At 48.1% G+C, this 21,816-nt stretch overlaps 1 protein-coding gene and 1 long non-coding RNA gene across 6 annotated transcripts in view; one reads left to right on the top strand and one right to left on the bottom strand.

Moving 5' to 3' along the window:
* Positions 1-5,742: 5,742 nt before the first annotated feature.
* LOC115657366 lies at positions 5,743-21,445 on the bottom strand. The gene is made up of 3 exons (XR_004001962.1): positions 21,408-21,445; positions 6,607-6,813; positions 5,743-6,491 (listed from the first exon to the last, which is right to left on the bottom strand). It is a non-coding gene; the product is annotated as an uncharacterized LOC115657366 (long non-coding RNA).
* Positions 17,365-21,816, top strand: part of LOC115657349 (organic solute transporter subunit alpha-like) — a 34,998-nt gene continuing 30,546 nt past the window's right edge. For 3 of the 5 annotated variants that reach the window (XM_030575085.1, XM_030575075.1, XM_030575104.1), the window contains exon 1: positions 17,365-20,410. Coding sequence is in view for 1 of the 5 variants with exons in the window: in XM_030575066.1 (XP_030430926.1) it covers positions 20,344-20,410 (67 nt within the window). In the remaining 4 variants the exon portion in view is untranslated. The remainder of the gene's footprint in view (positions 20,411-21,816) is intronic. The other 2 variants (XM_030575066.1, XM_030575095.1) reach the window with 2 other exon arrangements.

Raw genomic sequence — 21,816 nt, forward strand, 5'->3', positions numbered from 1 at the left:
TGCCGTCCTGGCACATGTTCTTTTAGCAGCCTTCCTCTTGCCAGCTTCTGTGAGCAGGGCCAGCCTCTGGCTCACAGCCTAACTTTGCTTTATGTTAGCAATGTCTTGACCATTACTTCAGTTCAGGCCTCATACCGGGCTTCTGATACCAAAGGTTTATGTCTCAGAGCCTCACCTTACTACACTCCATAGGATTACCATATTTCAAGTTCCCAGATAGGAGGGCACTGCTTTAGGGAGGGTAACAGGGGATCTTTTGGGTACAATTGGGGGGTGCTGAAGGGGTATATACTGGGAGGGGCTATTTGGGCTGTTGGAGGGGGTATTTGGAGGCTGTTGGAGGTGTGTGCGTGCTGGGAGGGAGTACAGTATTTGGGCAGTGCTGGAGGGGGGGTATTTTTGGGGAGCTGGAGAGGTCTGTGTGTACTGGAAGAGGGTATTTGGGTGGTGGTAGAAGGGGCTGCTTAGGCTTCCCCCAACCTAGATACCTGCCCCCACTCTTCCCCAGGGCCAAGCCATGGGGCCAGACACATGCACACAGTCCTCTGAGCCCAGCTATGGGACGACCCCCGGCCCAGATGACTGCACCCCCAAACCTGCAAAGCCCAGTCACAGGCTCCGCTCCATGCAGCTTCATTACTGTCTTGCTGGGTAGAGACAACCCATACCTGTTGATAGTGGGGTGGGGCGGGGCAGAATTTGTAGGTTTGGCCACCCTGGAACAGCTCAAGACGTGCTCCCCCTGGCAACCTGCCCCTTACCCTCAGTCTCCCCTCCCAGAAAGCAGTGGCCCACGGGGTGCAGGTCATTAATACATTAATTCTGTGCAAATTCTGCATTGCACAGTGACACAGAATTCCCCCAGGAGCAACAACATGTACTTTACCATAGTGACTGAAGAAAAACATCACTTCTTCTGACCTTACTATACGTTGCTGATCACCCACCTTACTGCCAATTTTGGGTCTGAATTTTATAAATTTCCCTGTCAGCTCCTCTAGTCCAGTGTGAAATGCTGTGGATTTCCTTAGGGCTTGTCTACATCAGAAAGTTGCAGCGCTGGTGAGGGAGTTATAGCGCTGCAACTTTGAAGGTGTACACATCTGCAGGGCATCACCAGCGCTGCAACTCCCTGTTTGCAGCGCTGGCCGTACTCCCGTTTTGTCTCGGGTGTAGAGGATCCAGCGCTGGTGATCCAGCGCTGGTAATCCAATGTAGACACTTACCAGCGCTTTTCTTGACCTCCGTGGAAGGAGGAAGCCTCTGGTAATCAAGCTGGTCTCCTTCCCCGGCTTGCTCTCGCGTTCCCGGAACCCCGAGCAAGCAGGTCTCCTTCCCTGCGGTTTGCAGGGTGGTTCGGGGAACGCGAGAGCAAACCGGGAAAGGAGACCAGCTTCGCCGCGGTTTGCTCTCGCGTTCCCCGAGGAAGCAGGTCTCCTTCCCTGCGGTTTGCAGGGTGGTTCGGGGAACGCGAGAGCAAACCGCGGCGAAGCTGGTCTCCTTTCCCGGTTTGCTCTCTCGTTCTCGGAACCCCGAGCAAGCAGGTCTCCTTCCCTGCGGTTTGCAGGGTGGTTCGGGGAATGCGAGAGCAAACCGCGGCGAAGCTGGTCTCCTTTCCCGGTTTGCTCTCTCGTTCCCGGAACCCTGAGCAAGCAGGTCTCCTTCCCTGCGGTTTGCAGGGTGGTTCGGGGAACGCGAGAGCAAACCGCGGCGAAGCTGGTCTCCTTTCCCGGTTTGCTCTCTCGTTCCCGGAACCCCGAGCAAGCAGGTCTCCTTCCCTGCGGTTTGCAGGGTGGTTCGGGGAACGCGAGAGCAAACCGCGGCGAAGCTGGTCTCCTTTCCCGGTTTGCTCTCTTGTTCCCGGAACCCCGAGCAAGCAGGTCTCCTTCCCTGCGGTTTGCAGGGTGGTTCGGGGAACGCGAGAGCAAACCGCGGCGAAGCTGGTCTCCTTTCCCGGTTTGCTCTCGCGTTCTCCGAACTCCCCTTGAAGCCGCCCAACAGCGCTGCAGTGTGGCCACATCTAACACCACTTGCAGCGCTGGTTGCTGTAAGTGTGGCCACTCTGCAGCGCTGGCCCTATACAGCTGTACTAATACAGCTGTAACAACCAGCGCTGCAAAATTTTAGATGTAGACATGGCCTTAGTGTCATTGTATCATTTCCAGTTGCTCAAGAATTACTTTTAAAGGATCAGTCAAGACAATCATTTACTCAAACACTGGTTAATATGTGACTCAGTCACATATTATGGTTTGGTATGATTTGTTTGGTTTGATTTGGTTTGTTTATTCTTCAACCTTATATTGAGATTTGACGGTTTTTTGGGTTTTTTTAAGTGTGTGTGAGGGGCAAATAAAAGAATGCCCCAGTGTTTAACAAAATTGATTTGCCATTTTGTGAGTGAGAAAGTCAAAACAATATTCAGCTCTGGATTTAATGGTAGCTTTTGCTCTCTCTGCCATAACCAAGATCATCTGATATGTTTTTGGCATCAACAATCATGGGATCAGGGACGCTGAAACAGGGTGGACCAGAGGCTATGGCCCCATCACTTTTTACTGGCCATAAGCATGAGCGACGGCCGGGAGAGGGAGTGAGCGGGAGGCAGGTTTTTGAGGGAAAGAGGCAGCATGAGAGCTGGGCCTTAAAGGGATGGCACAAGGGTGGGAGCTCAGGGATAAGGAGTGGCGTGAGGTCGGGGCCTAGGAGGGTAGGGGTAGCAAGATGGGGCAGGGTCATGGTTTGGGTACCAGTGCCAGTGGGCCCCCCACACACACACTTTTAGGGATCTTCTGCCACTCCGGCATGGGATTCAATAACTCCTGGAGCAGTGTAGAACCATGGTTGATGTACTTAGGTTGATGCAGTGCGAGTGTAGACACTCCGTTATTTATGTCAACCCTAACTGTCCTCCAGCAGCTGTCCCACAATGCCCCACATTGGCCTCTCTGGTCAGCATTGTGACCTCCACTGCCCAGGGATCACAGAGATGGGAAGCTTCCTCCCCACCCTCCACCCCTTTCAAAGCCTTGTGACTTTTTGAAATTCCTTTTCCTGATTGCCTGGCTTGGTGACCACACCTAGCAGCTCTCCATTGTTGAGCACAAGTGATCATGCCAGCATAGGCGGCAGGTTATATACATTTGCGGTGCTCGGGCTCCAGGAATATTCAGGTCTGGGTGCCCTGCTCCAGCAATATTTGGAGCTGGGTCTCTCCCCCAGCCCTGCCTGGATCGGGCCCCAGCCCCCGCGGGTCTCCCACCCCCTCCGCGTCCCTGCCTGGAGCAGGTCCCAGCCCCCGCCTGCCACCCCTCCCCCTGCGTGTCCCCCCCAGCTGCCCCGCGTCCCTGCCTGACAAAAGCAACACCGCCTCTCCCATGCCTGCTCCTGCTGCCGGAGTAGAGCAATTCCCGGCAGAACTACTGTCTGCTGCCCCAGGGTCCTAGTGCCTGCCTTCTCCTAATGGCAAGGCAGGCTGCCCTTACCCTGCCCTAGCCCTGAGTCTCTCCAACTCCCCAAACCCTCATCCCCAGCCAGAGCCCTCATCCCCCTGCACCCTAATCCTCATCCCCAGCCAGAGCCCTCATCCCCCCACACCCTAATCCTCATCCCCAGCCCTGAGTGCCCCCGCATCATGAATCCCTCATCCTCCTGCACCCTAATCCTCAGCCCCAGCCCTGAACGCCCCCCGCAGCATGAACCCCTCATCCCCAGCCTTCATCCCTCTGCACCCTGATCCTCTGCCCCAGCCCTGAGCCCCCCGTAGCATGAACCCCTCATCCTCAGCCCCACAGCCCTCACCTCACACCCTAGCCCTCTGCCCTAGCCCTGAGCCCCCTGCTGCATCATGAACCCCTCAGCACCAGCCAGAGCCCTCATCCCCCCACACCCTAATCCTCAGCCCCAGCCCTGAGCCCCCTCCTGCATCATGAATCCCTCATCCGCAGCCCCACAGCCCTCACCCCTGCACTCCCTCGTATCTCCAAACTCCGAACCAGAGGGTGCACCCCTCCCCTTCCCACACACCCTTTCCCACCTCCAAACTCCCTCCCAGAACCTGCACCTCTCACCCCTTCCTATGCCCCCATCCCCAGCCCAGAGCCTGCACCCAAACTCCGTTCCAAAGCCTGCACCCCTCACCCCCTCCTGCACACCCACCCCCTGCCCCAGCCTGGAGCCTGCAGCCAAACTCCATCCCAAAGCCTGCACCCTGCACTCCTCCTGCAACCTAATCCCCAGCCCAGGATCTGCATCCCAGACCTCCTCTCCCAGAGCCTTAGGCAGGTGGGGGCAGAGGTTGGGGGGCAAAGTTGGGGGGCAGGTTCTGGGCACCACCAAAATGTCTACAAACTTGCCACCCATACATGCCAGCTATCTCAAGATGTGTTCCTGCTGGGAGTAGACAGGAGATGTTGGATCTGCTGGGCCTCTTGGGAGAAGAGGATGTGCAGGCACAGCTATGCACCAGGTGTAGGACATCAACATCTATGAACAAATTGCTCAGGGGATGCAGGAGCAGGGGTATGACAGGGATCATCAGCAGGGCTGTGAGAAAGTGGCCAGGGAGGTTGTCATAAACATACAGCTAAGGGTAGCACAAAGTCCCTCTTTACCCTGTAAGGGGTTAATTCCTCTTTTACCTGTAAAGGGTTAAGAAGCTCAGGTAACCTAGCTGACCCCTGACCAATGAGGGGACAAGTTACTTTCAAATTTGAGGGAGAAACAGGTTTTGTCTGTCTGTTCTGTGTTTTTGCTGGACACAGATCAAGGAAGCAAGCAATCCAGCTCCTATTAAGTTAGTAAGTATTTAGCAAGGAAATGCGTTAGTTTACTTTTATTTTGGCTTGTATTTTCCTTTGTGTAAGAGGAAGGTTTATGCCTGGTTTTATAACTTTAAGGTTTTGCCTAGAGGGGAGATCCTCTGTATTGAGTCTTTTGTTATTCTGTAAAGTACTTACCATCCCAATTTTACAGAGGTGATTCTTTTACCTTTTCTTTAATTAAAATTCATATTTTAAGAACCTGATTGATTTTTCATTGTTTTAAGATCCAAGGGTTTGGGTCTGTGTTCACCTGTACCAATTTGTGAGGGGATTATTCTCAAGCCTGCTCAGGAAAGGGGGTGTAGGGGTTTGGGGGGATATTTGGGGAAGGTAGGGGTCCAAGTGGCCTTCCCTAAATGTTTGTTTAAATCACTTGGTGATGGCAGCGTTACTTAATCCAAGGTATAAGAGAGAAATTGTGCCTTGGGGAGTTTTTAACCTAAGCTGGTAGAAATAAGCTTAAGGGGTCTTTCATGTGGGTCCCCATATCTATACCCTAGAGTTCAGAGTGGGGAAGGAACCTTGACAGAGGTCAACAAGCGATCTGGTGCTGAGCCCTGGACCTGTTGCTTTTACAAAGAGCTGCATGTCATCCTCGGCAGAGACCCCATTACCACCTCCCAAAGCACTGTGGATACCTCCAAGCAAAGGTGCTGATTCTGTAGCTGAAGCACCCATGGAAAAAAGATAGTGGGTGCTCAGCACCCACTGGTAGCCCTGCAGATCAGCTCTTCCTATTTCTTGTCAGCGCCTCCTGCCTGCTGTGATCAGCTGTTCAGTGGTGTGCAGGAGGTGTTGGGGGGGAGAGGAGTGGGGGGACAGCATGCTTGGGGGAGGGCTGGAAGGGGGTGGGAAGAAGTGGAGTGGGGGCAGAGCAGGGCAGGAAGAGGCCAGGTGTGGCCTTGGGGGGAAGGGGTGGAGTGGGGGTAGGGCTTGGGATGTAGTTGGGGGTTAAGCACCCCCCCAGGACCTCACAAAGTCAGCACCTCTGCCTCTAATAAGCCTGAGTCATAGTCCCCCCCTCCACCCCTTGCTGGGAACAGAGAGGAGGAGAAGATGATGGACAAAGAAGAGGAGGAGGAAGAATATGGGGGACAAGCAATCAGGGGATCCAGCTGGACAGTGAGCCAGGACCTGTTTTTGACTCTACTGCAGTCCAGCCAGGGCTGCTCATTGAGCAAGGGAAAGCCCGATGCAGGGAAAGTAACCTCAGGTAAGCGTGTGGCTAATTCTTTCAGTTACAGGGATGGAACCAACACAGTATCAGGGCACATCTTTTGACTTTTCATTAATTTACATGTGCTAAAAGCAGCAGTGGCACAACCAAGAGAGGTAGAGTTGCTCTCTGCTTTTCATTCCCCTCTTGAGGTAGGTAGGGGAGCCTATGTGGAGCAGTTTGTTTATGGACACACAGGGATGTCCCTTGAATCCTCCTGAGAGATCTTGATGAAAATTTCATGGAGGGACCCTGCAATCCTCTGCCCATGGTTTCTAGGGAGGGATGCCTTATTTCTTCTTCACAGTAGGACACTTTCCCACACCACTCAGCCATAACTTCAGCAGGTCCCATTGCAGTACGCAGGCTAGCAGCATACAGGCACGAGATGCCAGCAGCAGCTGTGCTCACTTTTCATTCAGGAGTGAGACATCCACTAAAATCACCTCTGCCTGTGGAGAACAGTGCCACTATTCAGTGCCATTACCCCATACTACTAGAATCATACGACCAAGCAATTCCCTTCTCATTTCCCCTCCCCCGTGGGGGGCCATACTCAGTACTCACCACGGCTGGCGCTGTGACTGGGGCCGTGCACAAGCAATCCCAAGCAGAAGTGAGAAGGTCGTGCTTAAAACTTGTGGGGAGCAAGGGGAGTGAGTTCAGCATCTTCAGTTCCTCATTCTGCAGTGAATATGCTGACAATGGTACCTCTCTGTGTGTTATCTTCAGTTGCTGCCACTGCAGCCTTCCGGGTCCCCTCCTCTCCACCTGCTGAACGCGTGAGCCAGATAAGGAGGAGAAAAAAGAGGACTTAAGATGACATGTTCAAGGACATCCTGCAAGCCAGTGCTGCATTGGACTGTGAGCACGGAGCCTGGAGGATGAACACTGCAACAGCCTGGAGAAGGCAAGTGTGGAGAGAATCCCAGGAGTCCCAGCAGGAAAAGGAGAGGGAGCTGCACCAGGACATAATGAGGTTTCTCAGGCAGCAAACACAGATGCTGCTGACTCTTTTGGACCTCCAGGTTAAAAATGTCATGGGCTCACCCCCTTTGCAGCACACTGAGAACTCAATATTGAGACCTCCCTATACACCCCTTCAACATTCCACATGGCACCAGGGGTCGCTGCACTATGCCAGCCACTCCACCCTGGACATTAAAGACAATTACTGTTTCACTTACGCCAGTGGTCCCAAACCTTTTTGTGACCAGTAGCACATTCATGTTTTCAGAATAGTGTGGCGGGCGCCAACAATTTTTCAAGGCTTATTTTGTATTTGTACATTAAATAATACGAAAAACATCATATTTAATATACATAATATATGAATCCATAAGATAAAAAGGGTAATTTTACATGTAAAAGGTATGTATTAAATTATTCAGCAATTACTCTTTCGTCTTACCATGTGAATTTGCTCTTTTTTATCTACCTGTAAGAAAAATTAAGGAGTTTTTACAAAATAAATATCATAAACAGTTTTCATCTTATTTTTAAAAAGTTAGACACTGTTGAACTGCTGGTCCAAATATATTCATTATTCTTACTTTAACATAGAATGAAGCCTGCAGCCCCGGAGTTCTCTGTCCCTGGCAGGTGCAGGGCCACGGTTTCTCTCCGGCTTAAGCCGCGGCCCCGCGCCTGCCAGGGACTGAGAACACTGGTGCCCGCAGCCTGCAACCCCAGAGTTCTCTGTCCCCGGCAGGCACCGGGCTGCAGCTTCTCTCCAGATTCGAAGCCGGAGAGAAGCCGTGGCCCTCCCCTGCCGGGGACAGAGAACACCGGCGCCTGCAGCCCCAGAGAAGTTGGAGAGAAGCCGCAGACCCGCGCCTGCCGGGGACAGAGAACTCCTGTTCTCTGTTCCTGGCAGGCAAGGGGCTGTGGCTTCTCTCCTCTGCTGGGCACTAGGTGGGTGCACATAAATGCCCAGGTGGGCGCCATGGCACCCGTGGGCACCATGGTGGGGACCACTGACTTGTGAAAGCCACAGCTGGTGTATGTATAGCTGAAATGGACATGAATGTTCCTTCTCTTTCATAAGTTCTGCTCTCTTAATTTATGAAATTTGTAACATATGTGTTTTAAAATTGCACAGGTTATTTTGCACTGATTTGTTACAGAAGAAAATTCTATCATTTGGAACTTCATTCAGCTTTATTAGTTCACAACATATGCTGCCAAGTGTGCAACATTTCTGAAAGCAACCAATTAGGTGTTACTGCACAATGTCACACAACTCATATGATCATTCACAAACAAAATTAAGAAGCGCATTGACAATGTTATATTCTTACATGTACAGTGATCACCAAATGATCCCTACTAGGCCACAAAAGAGCAGGGCCAGGTAAAACACACTAACCTAACCCCTGCTACTGGCTCACTTTAAAAATGTTCTTTCAAAGCATCTCTGAGCCATCTAGCTCTGTGTGGAGCTCTTCCAATAGCCCTGGTATCTGGCTGTTCAGATTCAGCAGACAGCCACTCCACCTCCACCCCAGCGGAAACTTTTCCCCCTTTGCTTCACAAATATAATGCAGGACACAGCAGGCAGCTATAAAACATTGGAATATTGTTCTCCCTGAGATCCATTCTGGTGAATAAACAATGCTAGCAGCCCTTCTGTTGTAGGAGCGCCAGTGATTTGTGTGCTCTGTATAACCTGTATGCTCAAAAGGTCTGTTACACTCCCCCTCCCCCGCCTCATGTCTCCTCTCCCTCTTTGAATACCTGTGAAGCGGCTTTCTCCCTCCCTCTTCCTCCTGGAATGCTCATGGGATGAATGGGCTGGTTGAACAGCTGGAAGATCAGAAGAGCTCCCAGGTAGACAAGGTGTCTGAGACTCTAATTAGGCAGCACTCACACACCCAATGCCTGGACACTGCCTGAGATGGAATGTGACTGACCAGGCGCGGCCAAGTCATCTCTAGTCGCAGGCCATGAGGAGCAGATCCTTAAAAGGGGAAGGGGCTGTGTGCTCAGGAGTGCACTCACAAGCTTGTACCTCCCGTGGAGGCCTTTGCCCGGACTGCCTGGCCAGTGGTTCACTGTGTTACATTTCATTGTGCCTTGGGAAGACTTACCTTCATCACACCGTCCATCACTACACTATGGGACACTTAACTTCAAGGATCACAGTCAATTTGTGGAACTCCTTAACTTCAAGGATCACAGTCCATTTGTGGAACTCCTTACCTGAGGAAGTTGTGAAGGCTAGGACTATAACAGTGTTTAAAAAAGAACTGGATAAATTCATGGTGGTTAAGTCCATAAATGGCTGCTAGCCAGGATGGGTAAGGAATGGTGTCCCTAGCCTCTGTTTGATAGAGGATGGAGATGGATGGCAGGAGAGAGATCACTTGATCATTGCCTATTAGGTCCACTCCCTCTGGCGCACCTGGCATTGGCCACTGTCGGTAGGCAGGTACTGGGCTAGATGGACCTTTGGTCTGACCTGGTACGGCCATTCTTATGTTCTGATGATCCTAACATCTCCAGTGCCATGCCTGTCCTGGGAACATGAGTATGTGAGTGCGAGTGTGACCCCCCCAGCCTTCTTTTGAGCTTAGCTCTCAGTATAATAAACATGCTGCTTTCTGCCAAACTCTGGTGGGTCATTAGTCCTCCCTAAGCTTACTAGCTGGCCCAATTTCAGATAACATTAATGGTGGAGAATGTGGGCAGCTTAGTGGCGGATTTGACCCAAGAGTAGGGTTCCTCTGGTGCCCCCCAGTGGTTTCTTGAGTGGGTCCAGCTCAAGCCTGCATGAAAAGGTGGTAGGTTAGCAACCCACTGCAGGGAGAAAAGGATGCCACTGTTGAGTGCTGGTGTAGGGCAAGGGAGAGAATTTAGATGTGAATCCCCTGGTGCCCCCCAGTGGTCTCTTGGGTGGGTCTGGCTTGAGCCTGTGTGAAAAAGTGGTAGGCTAGCAACCCATTGCAGGGAGAAAAGGATGCCACTGTTGAGTGCCAGTGTAGGACAAGAGAAAGAATAAGATGTAAATCCCCTGGTGCCCCTAATAGTTTCTTGAGTGGGTCTGGCTCGAGCCTATGTAGAAGGTGGTAGGCTAGCAACCCACTGCAGGGAGAAAAGGACACCACTGCTAAGTATGCCACTGTGGGGCAAGGGGAAGAAAAAGGTGAAGCAGCCCGAGCAAGAATACTCTCTCCCTTGGGGAGTGGCGCTGCCGCCTGGGGTTTTGTTAGAATGGCTCCAAAAGAAAGGGGCAGACCCCTGTCTGCCAGGGGTGGTTCCACCTGGGAGTACAATTCCTAACTTGGAGAAGGAACAGGATATGTGGAAGGCGCAGGCTCAGACTGCTAGTGCCCAGGCATCTTCCCTCTCTGTAGCTGCAGTACAGGTGGGATTTTGAAAAAAAGGTGGGAAAATTATGTGATACATATAACATTATGGGATGGAGTTGGAGACAGTTGTATGCTGGGAAGTTCATCCTGTGTTTCCATTCACCCTGCATGACTTGTTTTGGCCCCATAGTGCATTGCCAAAACTTCCCAAAAGACAGATGTTGGCGAGTTGCACGCCTATCCCTGGTGCACCACGCTCTGTGTTGGTACAAGCACTCCTGCTGAGTACATGCACTCCCAACTCAGGCCACCAGGTCTGCATATGCACTACCTACGTATTAGCTGTGGTGGCTGTATCCAATATAACTTTAGTCAACATAAGTCTGTAGTAGACATGGCCTTAGTTTGTAAGGTCTTCGATAATTTGCTGAAATCTAGATCTTCACTTAAACATGCTTCCTATAATGTGGTTTCTGCCTTCCGTCTACCCTCTTGTGGCCAGAGGTCACTCTATGGTCCCCTGCCTCTGTTTTCCCCCTTCTTCAGGGTTCCTGAAACACACTCAACATAGTGCAGAGGAAATTAAAACATTCCCCACTTGGGGTCCAATTTATTCTGTCCTCAAGTACATGCCAGCCTGCCAGCTCCCAACCCCCATTCAGTATCTCTCTCCTCTTAGTTGGAGGGAGTTTTCAGCCCTCTGTCTGAGAGCTAGGTCACTGTTCAGTGTCCCTGCAGGAGCCAAACTTGCTCCCTGAAGCTGCTGCTTCAAGCCAGCATTAGCTCCTCAAGCTCCTGCTGCCTGACCATTTTCCCCTCACTACAGCTACCTGGTGCTTTTTTAGGGGATCAGCTACTCTCACACAGGTGTACCTCCTATGGTAATCAGGGCTGGTTATCACCCGGCCCTCCACCAAGGCAAGCCACTCTGTTACACTGCCTTTTTACATTGCTATTATTATGCCTGAATGATTCCATTGCTGTGTTGTGATTCAATCTACCGTATTAGCACTTGTGCAGACACAAATGTGTAACGAGATAATCATACTTTGGGCAGAATCCTGTTCTGCGTGACACAGATTTGCAGGTAAGTTCATGGAGGATAGGTCCATCAATGGCTATTAGCCAGGATGGGCAGGGGTGGTGTCCCCAACCTCTGTTTGCCAGAAGCTGGGAATGCATCCAACGAAGTGGGTATTCACCCATGAAAGTTCATGCTCCAATATGTCTATTAGTCTATAAGGTGCCACAGGACTCTTTGCTGCTTTGACAGGGAATGGCTCACTTGATGATTATCCTTTCTGTTCATTCCCTCTGGGGCACTTGGCATTGGTCACTGTTGGAAGATAGGATACTGGGCTAGATGGACCTTTGCTCTGACCCAGTACTGACATTCTTATGTTCTTATGACATTGAATCAGACCAACCAATGCTTCCACACCTCTGCTGCCAAGATGGCTCTGCAAAGCTTCCACCGCTTCCCCGTACCCTAATGCTATCACAAGGGCAAGAGTTCCCTTTTATTTAAGGTTATTTCATAGATCTGGGGGAAAGGAGAGGAATGGGCTCTAATGCAGAAATCCTCTTGGAAGCTGTTGTTTTTTAGAGTCTACCTTTTACAAACTTCAGTTAGGCTGGGTCAAGATTTCCTCAATACTTACTATGTTCCAGGACTTGCCAGGGCTGAGCCCCAGCACCTCTAGGCTTGGCAGTTCATAGTCTCGGCACCTCTGGGCTTGCCACATCAGTTATGAATGTAAAAAAATTGCTTGAGCCATGGCACCTCTTTCGTTACAAATTAAGCACTGGAGAAGTGACAATATCTCAGGATAGCTCATTTGCTAACTCTTATACATGGGCCAGTCACATCTGTACATCTTAATAAGGCAGGAAAGGCTCTAATGCAGTCCGTTTGCCATATACTGTAATATTCTTTCTGTCTGTTCCACATGGGTATTGGAATCAGCTTCATGTGCTAACATTGACACAACCAACCCTAAAACTTCCACCCATGTGGGTTGTCCCAGAAACTGTTAAAAACTTTCTTTTAAAATCTGATAAAAATAATATAAAATATACATGTGTACTCCAAGTCCTCCACCGGGCACCATTATTTGAATCTGAATGAAGTCAAACAAGAAACAATGTTCTTGTCTAATTCAAGCAAGGAACTCACAGAAGTGGGATTTTTCATCCATATGTTCAGTGAATGCAGGATGTTGGCACACATCCTGGGAACAGATGGGCCCCTATTGACTCCTCTCAGAAAGAGCTTTCAGAAGCCCAAGGCCAGCTTTCCATGTCAGCAAACACAGAATTGCACTTTGAGTCATGTTTTAACACATGTGATTGTCTTAACATTTCCGGATGACACAACTGCAGTAAAAAGGTCTGCTGAGCCTGCTGATGTAGCCTGGGAGGGAAAGCAGGATGTTTTAGTGGTTATTTTCCCCCCAGCTGGGCAATTACTACTTCAGGGTGTGCTGGCATCTTTTGACTAGAAAAGAGAGACTGAGATGGCTTGGATTTCTTTGATGTCTGACACTTTGAGAAGTCTATAAATAGCTAAGATACCACCTGCCTCCTGCTGCTTGATGTCACAAAATTCCCACCAAGTACAAAAGGGGCCAAGTCCTTCCATTACATTTAAATGGTGATGAGCTACGTGATGATTCAGTGACAGAGAATTGTTTTGGTTCATCAGCACCATACGTACCTTTCTATTGATAACAGTACTGATCATCAATAATAGTACTCACTAACTTGTGGTCTCTACTGTCTTGCTCCCAAGTTCAACTGTTAGGCTTTTCAGAAGGCATCAACATCTTCTCATCCAAGTGTCTTGCCTGACATACCAGTCTCTTCAGTAGTTCAGCATCTAGGCCACATTGATCATGGTTCTTCTCTGTGTGCGCCTTAATTGGTGGCACTTTGGATCCTGGGTCAAGTTGTCCAATTCATTCTGTCCTCCATGGAACAGGAAATCCCATGACGCTTCAGGGGCTGGAGTTATCTCTGGAGAGGCCTTGGGTGCACAGGTTCCAGGGACCTGACCTCTTCCCTCTACCAAGCCACTGTTCCTAAAATACTTCCTCAAGGAGATGCTGCAGGTTCTACAGTTTTCAGAATGGAGAGACGTAAATAATGGTGTTCCCCAGATGTCTGTTCTGAGACCAGTACTATTTAACATATTCATAAAAGGGGTAAACAGTGAGGTGGCAAAATTTACAGATGATACAAAATTACTAAGGATAGTTAAGTCCCAGGCAGACTGCGAAGAGCTACAAAAGGATCTCTCAAAAATGGGTGACTGGGCATCAAAATGGCAGATGAAATTTAATGTTTATAAATGCAAAGTAAAGCACATTGGAAAGCATAATCCCAACTACACATATAAAATGATGGGGTCTAAATTAGCTGTTACCACTCAAGAAAGAGATCTTGGAGTCATTGTGGATAGTTCTCTGAAAACATCCACTCAATGTGCAACAGCAACCAAAAAAGTGAACATAATGCTGGGAATAATTAAGAAAGGGATAGGTAATAGGATAGAAAATATCATGTTGCCGCTATATAAATCCATGGTAATCCCACATCTGGAATACTGTGTGCATGTGTAGTCACCCCATCTCAAAAAATATATATTGGAATTGGAAAAGGTTCAGAAAAGGGCAACAAAAATGATTATGGGTATGGAACGGCTTCCGTATGAGGAAAGATTAATAAGACTGGGACTTTTCAGCTTGGAAAAGAGATGGCTAATGGGAGATATGATTGAAGTCTATAAAATCATGACTGGTGTAGAGAAAATAGATAAGGAAGTTTTGATTATAACTTCTCATAACACAAGAACTAGGAGTCACCAAATGAAATTAATAGGCAGCAGGTTTAAAACAAACAAAATGAAGTTGTTCTTCACACAGTCGACCTGTGGAACTCCTTGCCGGAGGATGTTGTGACAGCCAAGACCATAACAGGGTTCAAAAAAGAACCAGATAAATTCATGGAGGATAGATCCATCAATAGGTATTAGCCAGGATGGGCAGGAATGGTGTACCTAGCCTCTGTTTGCCAGAAGTTGGGAATGAGTGACAGAGGATGGATCACTTGATGATTATCTGTTCTGTTCATTCCCTCTGGGGCACCTGGCACTGGCTACTGTCGGAAGACAGGATACTAAGCTAGATGAACCTTTGATCTGACCCAGTAGGGCCGTTCTTATGTTCTTATGTACAGTGCAGAGAGGGTACCACAAAGGAAATTACTCTGCCTCAGACTATTTTAATGTTTTTGTGGATTTCCTGCATGAAGTTGGCTGTTTGGTAGGTAGGATATGCTTCTTCTCTGAATCCTCCTCCAGCACCTCAGCTCATCCAAGATCACTGTTCCAATGCATTAGTCTTGACTATGTGTAGCCCTCTTTGAGTCCAAGGAAAGTGTCTCTGAGGCAGCCCTGTGAAAGTGGATCAGTCCTCTGTACAAACACATAGGAGTAATTCTTGCTTTGAAATTTCAGCTTACTTTCTTGTCCTCTGCGCCATCTCTAGGCATCACTTCCCTTTCTGCTTGCATTTAAGTTGGTTAGTCCAATTTTGCACAACATCAGTGCCGCCCAGAGTGGGGGGCAAGTGGGGCAATGTGCCCCAAGCCCCAGGCCCCACTGGGGCCCCCGCAAAAATGTCGGCTTCTCCCCCCCCACCTCCACCATCCCCCGGCGCCTCAGCACACCGCGTCCAGGAGCCCTGGACAGCTCTGCAGTGGCATGGCTCCAGTGGGGCCAGAGCTCCTCCTGGTCAGAGCTGTATGGTAAGGGGGTGGGGCTCCGAGTTCCAGGCCGACCAGTGGGAGCTCAGGCCCTGCTGGAGCCACGGCGCTGCAGCATTGACCAGGGCTACTCCTGGATGCGGCACACTGAGGCTCCGAGAGAGAGGGGAGGTGGGTGAAAGTGGCATGGTAAGGGGACTGAGGGGGGTTGAATAAGGGGCAGGGAGTCCCGGGGACAGGAAGGGGACAGGAAGGGGGCAGAGGTTCGGGGAGGTGGTCAGGGGATAGGGAATGGGGGGTTGGATTGTGGTCATTCTGGGGGTCTGTCAGGACTTGGTGGGGGGTGTGGATAGAGGTCGGGGCAGTCAGGAGACAGGGAGCAGGGGGGATTGGTAGGGGGTGGGATCCTGGGGTGGTGGTTGGGGGGCGTCTCGGGGAGGCGGTGAGGGGACAAGGAGTAGGATAAGTTGGGGATTCTGAGGTGGGCAGTCGGGGGGCAGGAAGTGGGTGGGGCTCAGATAGGGGGCAGGGCTAGACTGTTTGGGGAGTCACAGCCTTCCCTACTCTAAAGCTCATTCAACAGTTTGAGGCTTGCAGACAGCTATTTAACGCAAAGAGCCAAGCTGTTATCTTTTCCTTTAGGGCTACCATCCCTTTCACTTCTCAAATGTCGAATTATAGTCTATATTTAATTTCAGTGCCATAGGGAGATTCATGTCAGGGGAGGGTAGCTCTATTAAAATTAGCCACTTTAGATTAACAGTGATAGAGCCAAGAGAGCCATGGGGGAGGGATCACATGAGAAGAGCAATATCCTACACCACCTACCTCCTTCCCAACCCTACCAAGGGAGACCTCCCTCCCCTGCATTCCCCAAGGCTCTGGAGGGGTTAATTCAATGGTTCTCAAACTTTTGTACTAGTAACTCCTTTCACGTAGCAAATCTCTGAGTACGACCCTCCCCTCATAAATTAAAAACACTTTTTAATATATTTAACACTATTATAAATGCTGGAGGCAAAGCAGGGTTTGCGGTGGAGGCTGACAGCTCACGACCCCCAGTAATAACCTCGTGACCCCATGGGGGTCCCAACCCCCAGTTTGAGAACCCCTGGGTTAATTTAATTTTAGCACTCTGTGTCCATTCACATGCATGTGCTATTTTAAGCATTTCAGTTTTCACAACATAGGCTCATCCTGGATTCTGGAACAAGCTTAAATGTTCAATTTTTGGAGTATGTACATAAGTTATATTAAAGACAAACCCACAGGAGCCATCTCCAGTTTGTGAGGGACTCCATGGAGCCAGGCTCTAGGAAACAGATAAATTCATGGAGGCTAAGTCCATTAGCCATGATGGGTAAGGAATGGTGTCCCTAGCCTCTATTTGTCAGAGGGTGGAGATGGATGGCAGGAAAGAGATCACTTGATCATTGCCTGTTAGGTTCACTCCCCCTGGGGCACTTGGCATTGGCCACTGTCAGTAGACAGGACACTGGGCTGGATGGACCTTTGGTCTGACCAAGTGTGGCCATTCTTATGTTCTAACCTAAATGAACCCAAAGTTATGGAGACAGATATGAGTCAAGGAAGCCAACAGAATATCAGAAACCTGGAAAAATCTCTGACTGGATGGGCTCAGGCGTTTGGTCACAAGCTGAGGTGGCTCAAAAGTTTTAGATTTTTTTTTAAGCAGATTTTTTTTATTGTTTCTTTAAACAATCAAACACAGCAAGCAGCAAATATTTGGCCACACTTCTGAAACCCCAAACCATGTTCAGGTTTTGGCAGACTAGTTTCAGCTTTTCAATTAAAAAAAAACACAACAAATTTTGAAGGAAAGCAGACATTGTCCGTGCTTTTTCTGCTTTTAAAAAACCTCTAGTTTTTGATCCAAAAAAAAGTTTTGATGGAAAATATTTGTCCAATCCTTTTAATGAGCTTTAGTGCCTTTTAGCACTAGCTGATGCTGAGAACCAGTGATACTTTGTAAAGGTGACTTGAAAAGAAGTTTTCTCAAAACTGGGTTTGTGCTGAGATGCAGAAGGTTTTTAAATGTTTATTTTTCCCAGGGCAGCCGGGAGATGGGGGGTGGGGAGGTGGGAAGTGGGGCAATTTGCCTTGTGCCCCACAGGGGCCCCCACGAGAATATAGTATTCTATAGTATTGTAACTTTTTTTTATGGAAGGGGCCCCTGAAATTGTTTTGCCCCAGGCCCCTTGAATCCTCTGGGCAGCCCTGCACATTTCTCTAGCCTCCCTCACTGTACAGCATCTTGTGATAATCTGTTTGAAGGACGTTATTCATTAGCACATTGAATTGTATGGTAAGGTAAAAAGCTAATTACAAACAAAGAATTTTCCATAGTGCATGAGAATATTGATCCTTCCAGGGTGATTTCCTGCCTCTGATGGTGGTTGTTAGGATGTTTGAAAGGAGGCAACAAACCGATAAGGCCCGTGGCCAATTGCATGACACTGAATACTAGAGAAAAAAATGTGCGTCTTGACCTTTGCAGCAATCTGTGTATTGTTTGAAGCATAAGATTTTATTACCCCACTTAAGCATGTGGAACAATAAATTTTATTATCAGTTATAAAACTACCCAGCCAGTTTTAAAATTCAAGCTAAATATTTAACTCCAAGATCTCCTGTGACATTGAATAAATTACTGGACAGGCTCTGCACTGTGTGAATAAATATTTTCTTTTCAATGTCCTTGTCATTTAATTTCATTGAATGACCATCAGCTCTCATATATTTTTTAAAACAACCAAAGCCATCAACACGATTGAGCTTGTCCTTTTTAACTGACTATAAAATATTATTTTCTGCTACACAGGTGGCACAAAGGGAGTGGAAACTGCTCAGGTCCCCTCTTCTAGGGATTTCCTTGTATGAGGGAGTTTCTAGTGGGTTTAAAGCCACAACTCCAGCATAGAGGCTATGTCTGGGTCAGGGAGGGGCTATGACTGGAGTGTACTGCACTTCAGCTATCTTCAGGTGAGAGATGGTTGCTTGAGGAATGTTGCCAGCTGGTGTAGGTTAGAGCAGTCATCAGGCTGCTCTAACATGGACTGGGGGTGGAGACTCAGGAAACTCTTCTAACCAGTTCCTTGGCAACTCCCTTCCCCCACTGCATTGATCAGATCTTCCTCAAGAAGAAAAGTTGGGCCTATATCTTCAGAAAGGCCATTGGTTTGGTTTGTACCTGTGACTGCATGTTTGTCAACAGGAGGCTTATCTTACTCTGTTAGCTCCAGTGTTAGAGGTCTGTGCTGAAGATCCCAAGGTGATGAATACCCAGGAAAGGGGGTGCTAGTAGAGCTGAGATCCTGTAAAAAATTCTGATGTTCAACATTTGCTTTTGTCCTAAGTTGAAATGAAAAAATGAAGTATCAAAATTTTTCTATTAATGAAAAGTTCCAAAAATGTTTCATTTGAGAAAGGCTGAAATATTTCACTTCAGCATTTCTGATAAAAAAATAAAATGTTGACATTTCTGACTCAAAATGTTTCATTTTGGTTTGTTGAATGGACCATAAATGCTTCATTTTTGAGTAAATTTCAGCCTTAAACTATGTTTCCCTGTTGTGAAGCATTGCCTTGGGGGTGTTGTACCTCAGATATTTCCCCTATGGCCCAGGTTCTCTGGCCAGACTACATCTCCCACAGTAGTGTAGTTGAGGTAAACTTGGGTAAACAGAGTAGACCCACCTCTCATTTAGGGAATATGGAGTTTCCTTTCCCCTAGTTTACCCATTTTCTTGTTTTCCACTACACCACTGATCTCCCATCATGCACCTGTAGTTATGAGACTTTTATGATGTATCATGCTCAGTCAAAGGGTAGACTGTACTGCATCATGAGAAATGTAATCTGGCCAGGGAGCTCAGCCCATAGGAGAAACATGAGCCCAAAATACAGCTACCATAAAGCAATGTGTCACAATTAGGAAAATGCAGTTTAATGTTGAACTGGCTCCAGACAAAGAGCCCTGGCTTTCAACAATCCCAAATATTCAGAATCAGGTGAAAGCAACCCAAAAGGAAATATTTCCATTTTGTTTTCCTAATAGAAAATCAAAATGGTAGCTTAATTGACATTCTCCTGTGGAAAAATGTCAATTTTGTGCAAAATGAGTTTTCCTTTGGAAAATAATTCCAACAAAAATTCCCAACCAGCTCTACCTGCTACAGAGATCAAATTGAAAAATTCTGCTACTCTGTGTTGCTTTCTTGACGTTTATAAATCTGCCTTCATTGTAATGTAACTCTCCCCTCCCTTTCCCTTTGTATGCAAAAAGTAGTTTCGCTTTATATGGCAAGAACCCGCAAAACTGGATCAAAATGGTGTGGTTGGTTGGTTGTTTAAGCGTTGAGTAAAATCCAGCTCTCCTGTTAAATCGTTTTTAAACATGAGGTAAAAAGTTTAATTTTCACTTGCTTCTCCCCATTTTTGGTTCCTTTAAGGGTTAAGTCTGTGGTAGTTTTCCACTTTAATAGGACCATGATTTGGTACGAAATGTATCCAGTGCTCTCCCTCGCCTCTAACTTCACACAGAGGGGAAAATGCGGCATGCAGTACATATGCCTCTCTTGCTCGTAGGTTCAAACTGTTTCTCTCAAAGCCTCACAAAAGCTGACATTTCAGGTGGTGTGAGGGAGGTGCTGTCTGGAGCCTGAAGAAGAGAGTGAAATTCTGAAGCTTGGAACTTGCACTGTAAGCGCTGTGTGCCTTAGGGAGCTCCGTCCTTCTGTGTGTCTTGTGGAGCAGGGACATCTTTACTGTGTGTTTTTAACAGCACCTAGCAAATAAATAACACAACAGTAGAGGGGACACGGACACAAGTGTACCGTGTGAAACTTCCCTGCCGACGGGATGTTGCTACCGCACAAGACAAGAGTGTTAATTGTAACACACGTTACTGTGTGTGGGCACCGCTCAACAGGACTTCGCCACCCCCCCAGTCGTTTCCTTGAAGGATCTTTCACTGAACGGAGAGAGAAAGAGCTGGCTAGTCGGACTGTCAAGCATTTACCCAATCGAAAGGTGTTTGGGAGGAAATTGACATTTGGCAGCAAGTCCCAGCGCCTTACTGGAAAAGCGAAGAAGTAGAAGTGCTTTGTAACCTCTGCCATTCCCACGCCTCTGGGGAGTGGGGACACTGAAAAGGAAGCAACCCCGCAGGGCCAGCACGAGGAGACAAGTCTTAACAGAAGCTAAAGAAATGGAGAATGGGACCGATCCTGTCTGCATTGCAAATGAGCCTCCGTTCTCTCGCAAAATTATCGGAAGTAAGTTTTGCTGCTGCTTTAAAAACTATGTGCGCGCGCGCAGGGAGGGGGATTTTTCAGGAAGATTTCTTAATTGAAAACGTGTCTGGACTGAAAGCCTTGTTTTCTCGTTGCAAACTATGTGCATCTAAATACCTGGGCACTAGTTTCCCGTTTTATTTTAGTGATGTGTAATATGTGGAAGCTGGGTTAGTGGTTGAAAGGGATTCCAATAACTAAAAAGGCTAAAAAATGAACCACTGTTAAAGTGTATGATAATTATTAATATTTGGAGGTAATTTTTTTAGTACTAAAGTAGTTCACGGGAGTAACAGAAATGTAGTGGCCAAGCTAAGTATAATCTATGCTGTATTGTAATTTTGATGCTATACAAGTAAAACATTAAGGGCTTGATCCTGCAGACATTTATTACAAGACCAGGAGCTTACATAAGTGGTGAGTTACATAAGAACGGCCATACTGGGTCATACCAAAGATCTATCTAGCCCAGTATCCTGTCTTCGGACAGTTGCCAGTGCGAGGTGCCCCAGAGGGAATGAACAGAACAGGTAATCATCAAGTGATCCATTCCCTGTCGCTCATTCCCAGCTTCTGGCAAACAGAGGCTAGGGTCACCAGAGAATCATAGACTATCAGGTTTGGAGGGCACCCAACCCCCTGCTCAAAGCAGGACCAACCCCAACTAAATCATCCCAGCCAGGGGTTTATCAAGCCTGACCTTAAAAACCTCTAAGGAAAGAGATTCCACTACCTCCCTAAGTAACCCATTTCAGTGCTTCACCACCCTCCTTGTGAAATAGTGTTTTCTAATATCCAACCTAGGCCTTCCCCACAGCAACTTGAGACTATTACTCCTTGTTCGTCATCTGCTATCACTGAGAACAGCTGAGCTCCATCCTCTTTGGAACCCCCTTCAGATAGTTGAAGGTTGCTATCAAATCCCCCCTCACTCTTCTCTTCTGCAGACTAAATAATAACTCCATTCCTTCAGCCTCACCTCGTAAGTCATGTGTCCCAGCTCCCTGATCATTTCCGTTGCCCTCCAATTTGTCCACATCCTTTCTGGGGGGGCAAAACTGGATGCATTACTCCAGAAGTGGCCTCACCAGTGCTGAATAGAGGGGAATAATCACTTCCCTCAATCTGCTGGCAGTGCTCCTACTTATACAGCCCAACATGCCTTTAGCCTTCTTGGCAACAAGGACACACTGCTGACTCATATCCAGCTTCTCATCCGCTGTAATTCCCAGGTCCTTTTCTGCAGAACTGCTGCTTAGCCAGTCATAGACTCATAGACTTTAAGGTCAGAAGGGACCATTATGATCATCTAGTCTGACCTCTTGCACAATGCAGGCCACAGAATCTCATCCATCCACTTCAATAACAAACCTCTAACCTACGTCTGA

The sequence above is a fragment of the Gopherus evgoodei genome, chromosome 1 (assembly GCF_007399415.2).
Source record: "Gopherus evgoodei ecotype Sinaloan lineage chromosome 1, rGopEvg1_v1.p, whole genome shotgun sequence".
NCBI classification, from domain to species: Eukaryota; Metazoa; Chordata; order Testudines; family Testudinidae; genus Gopherus; species Gopherus evgoodei.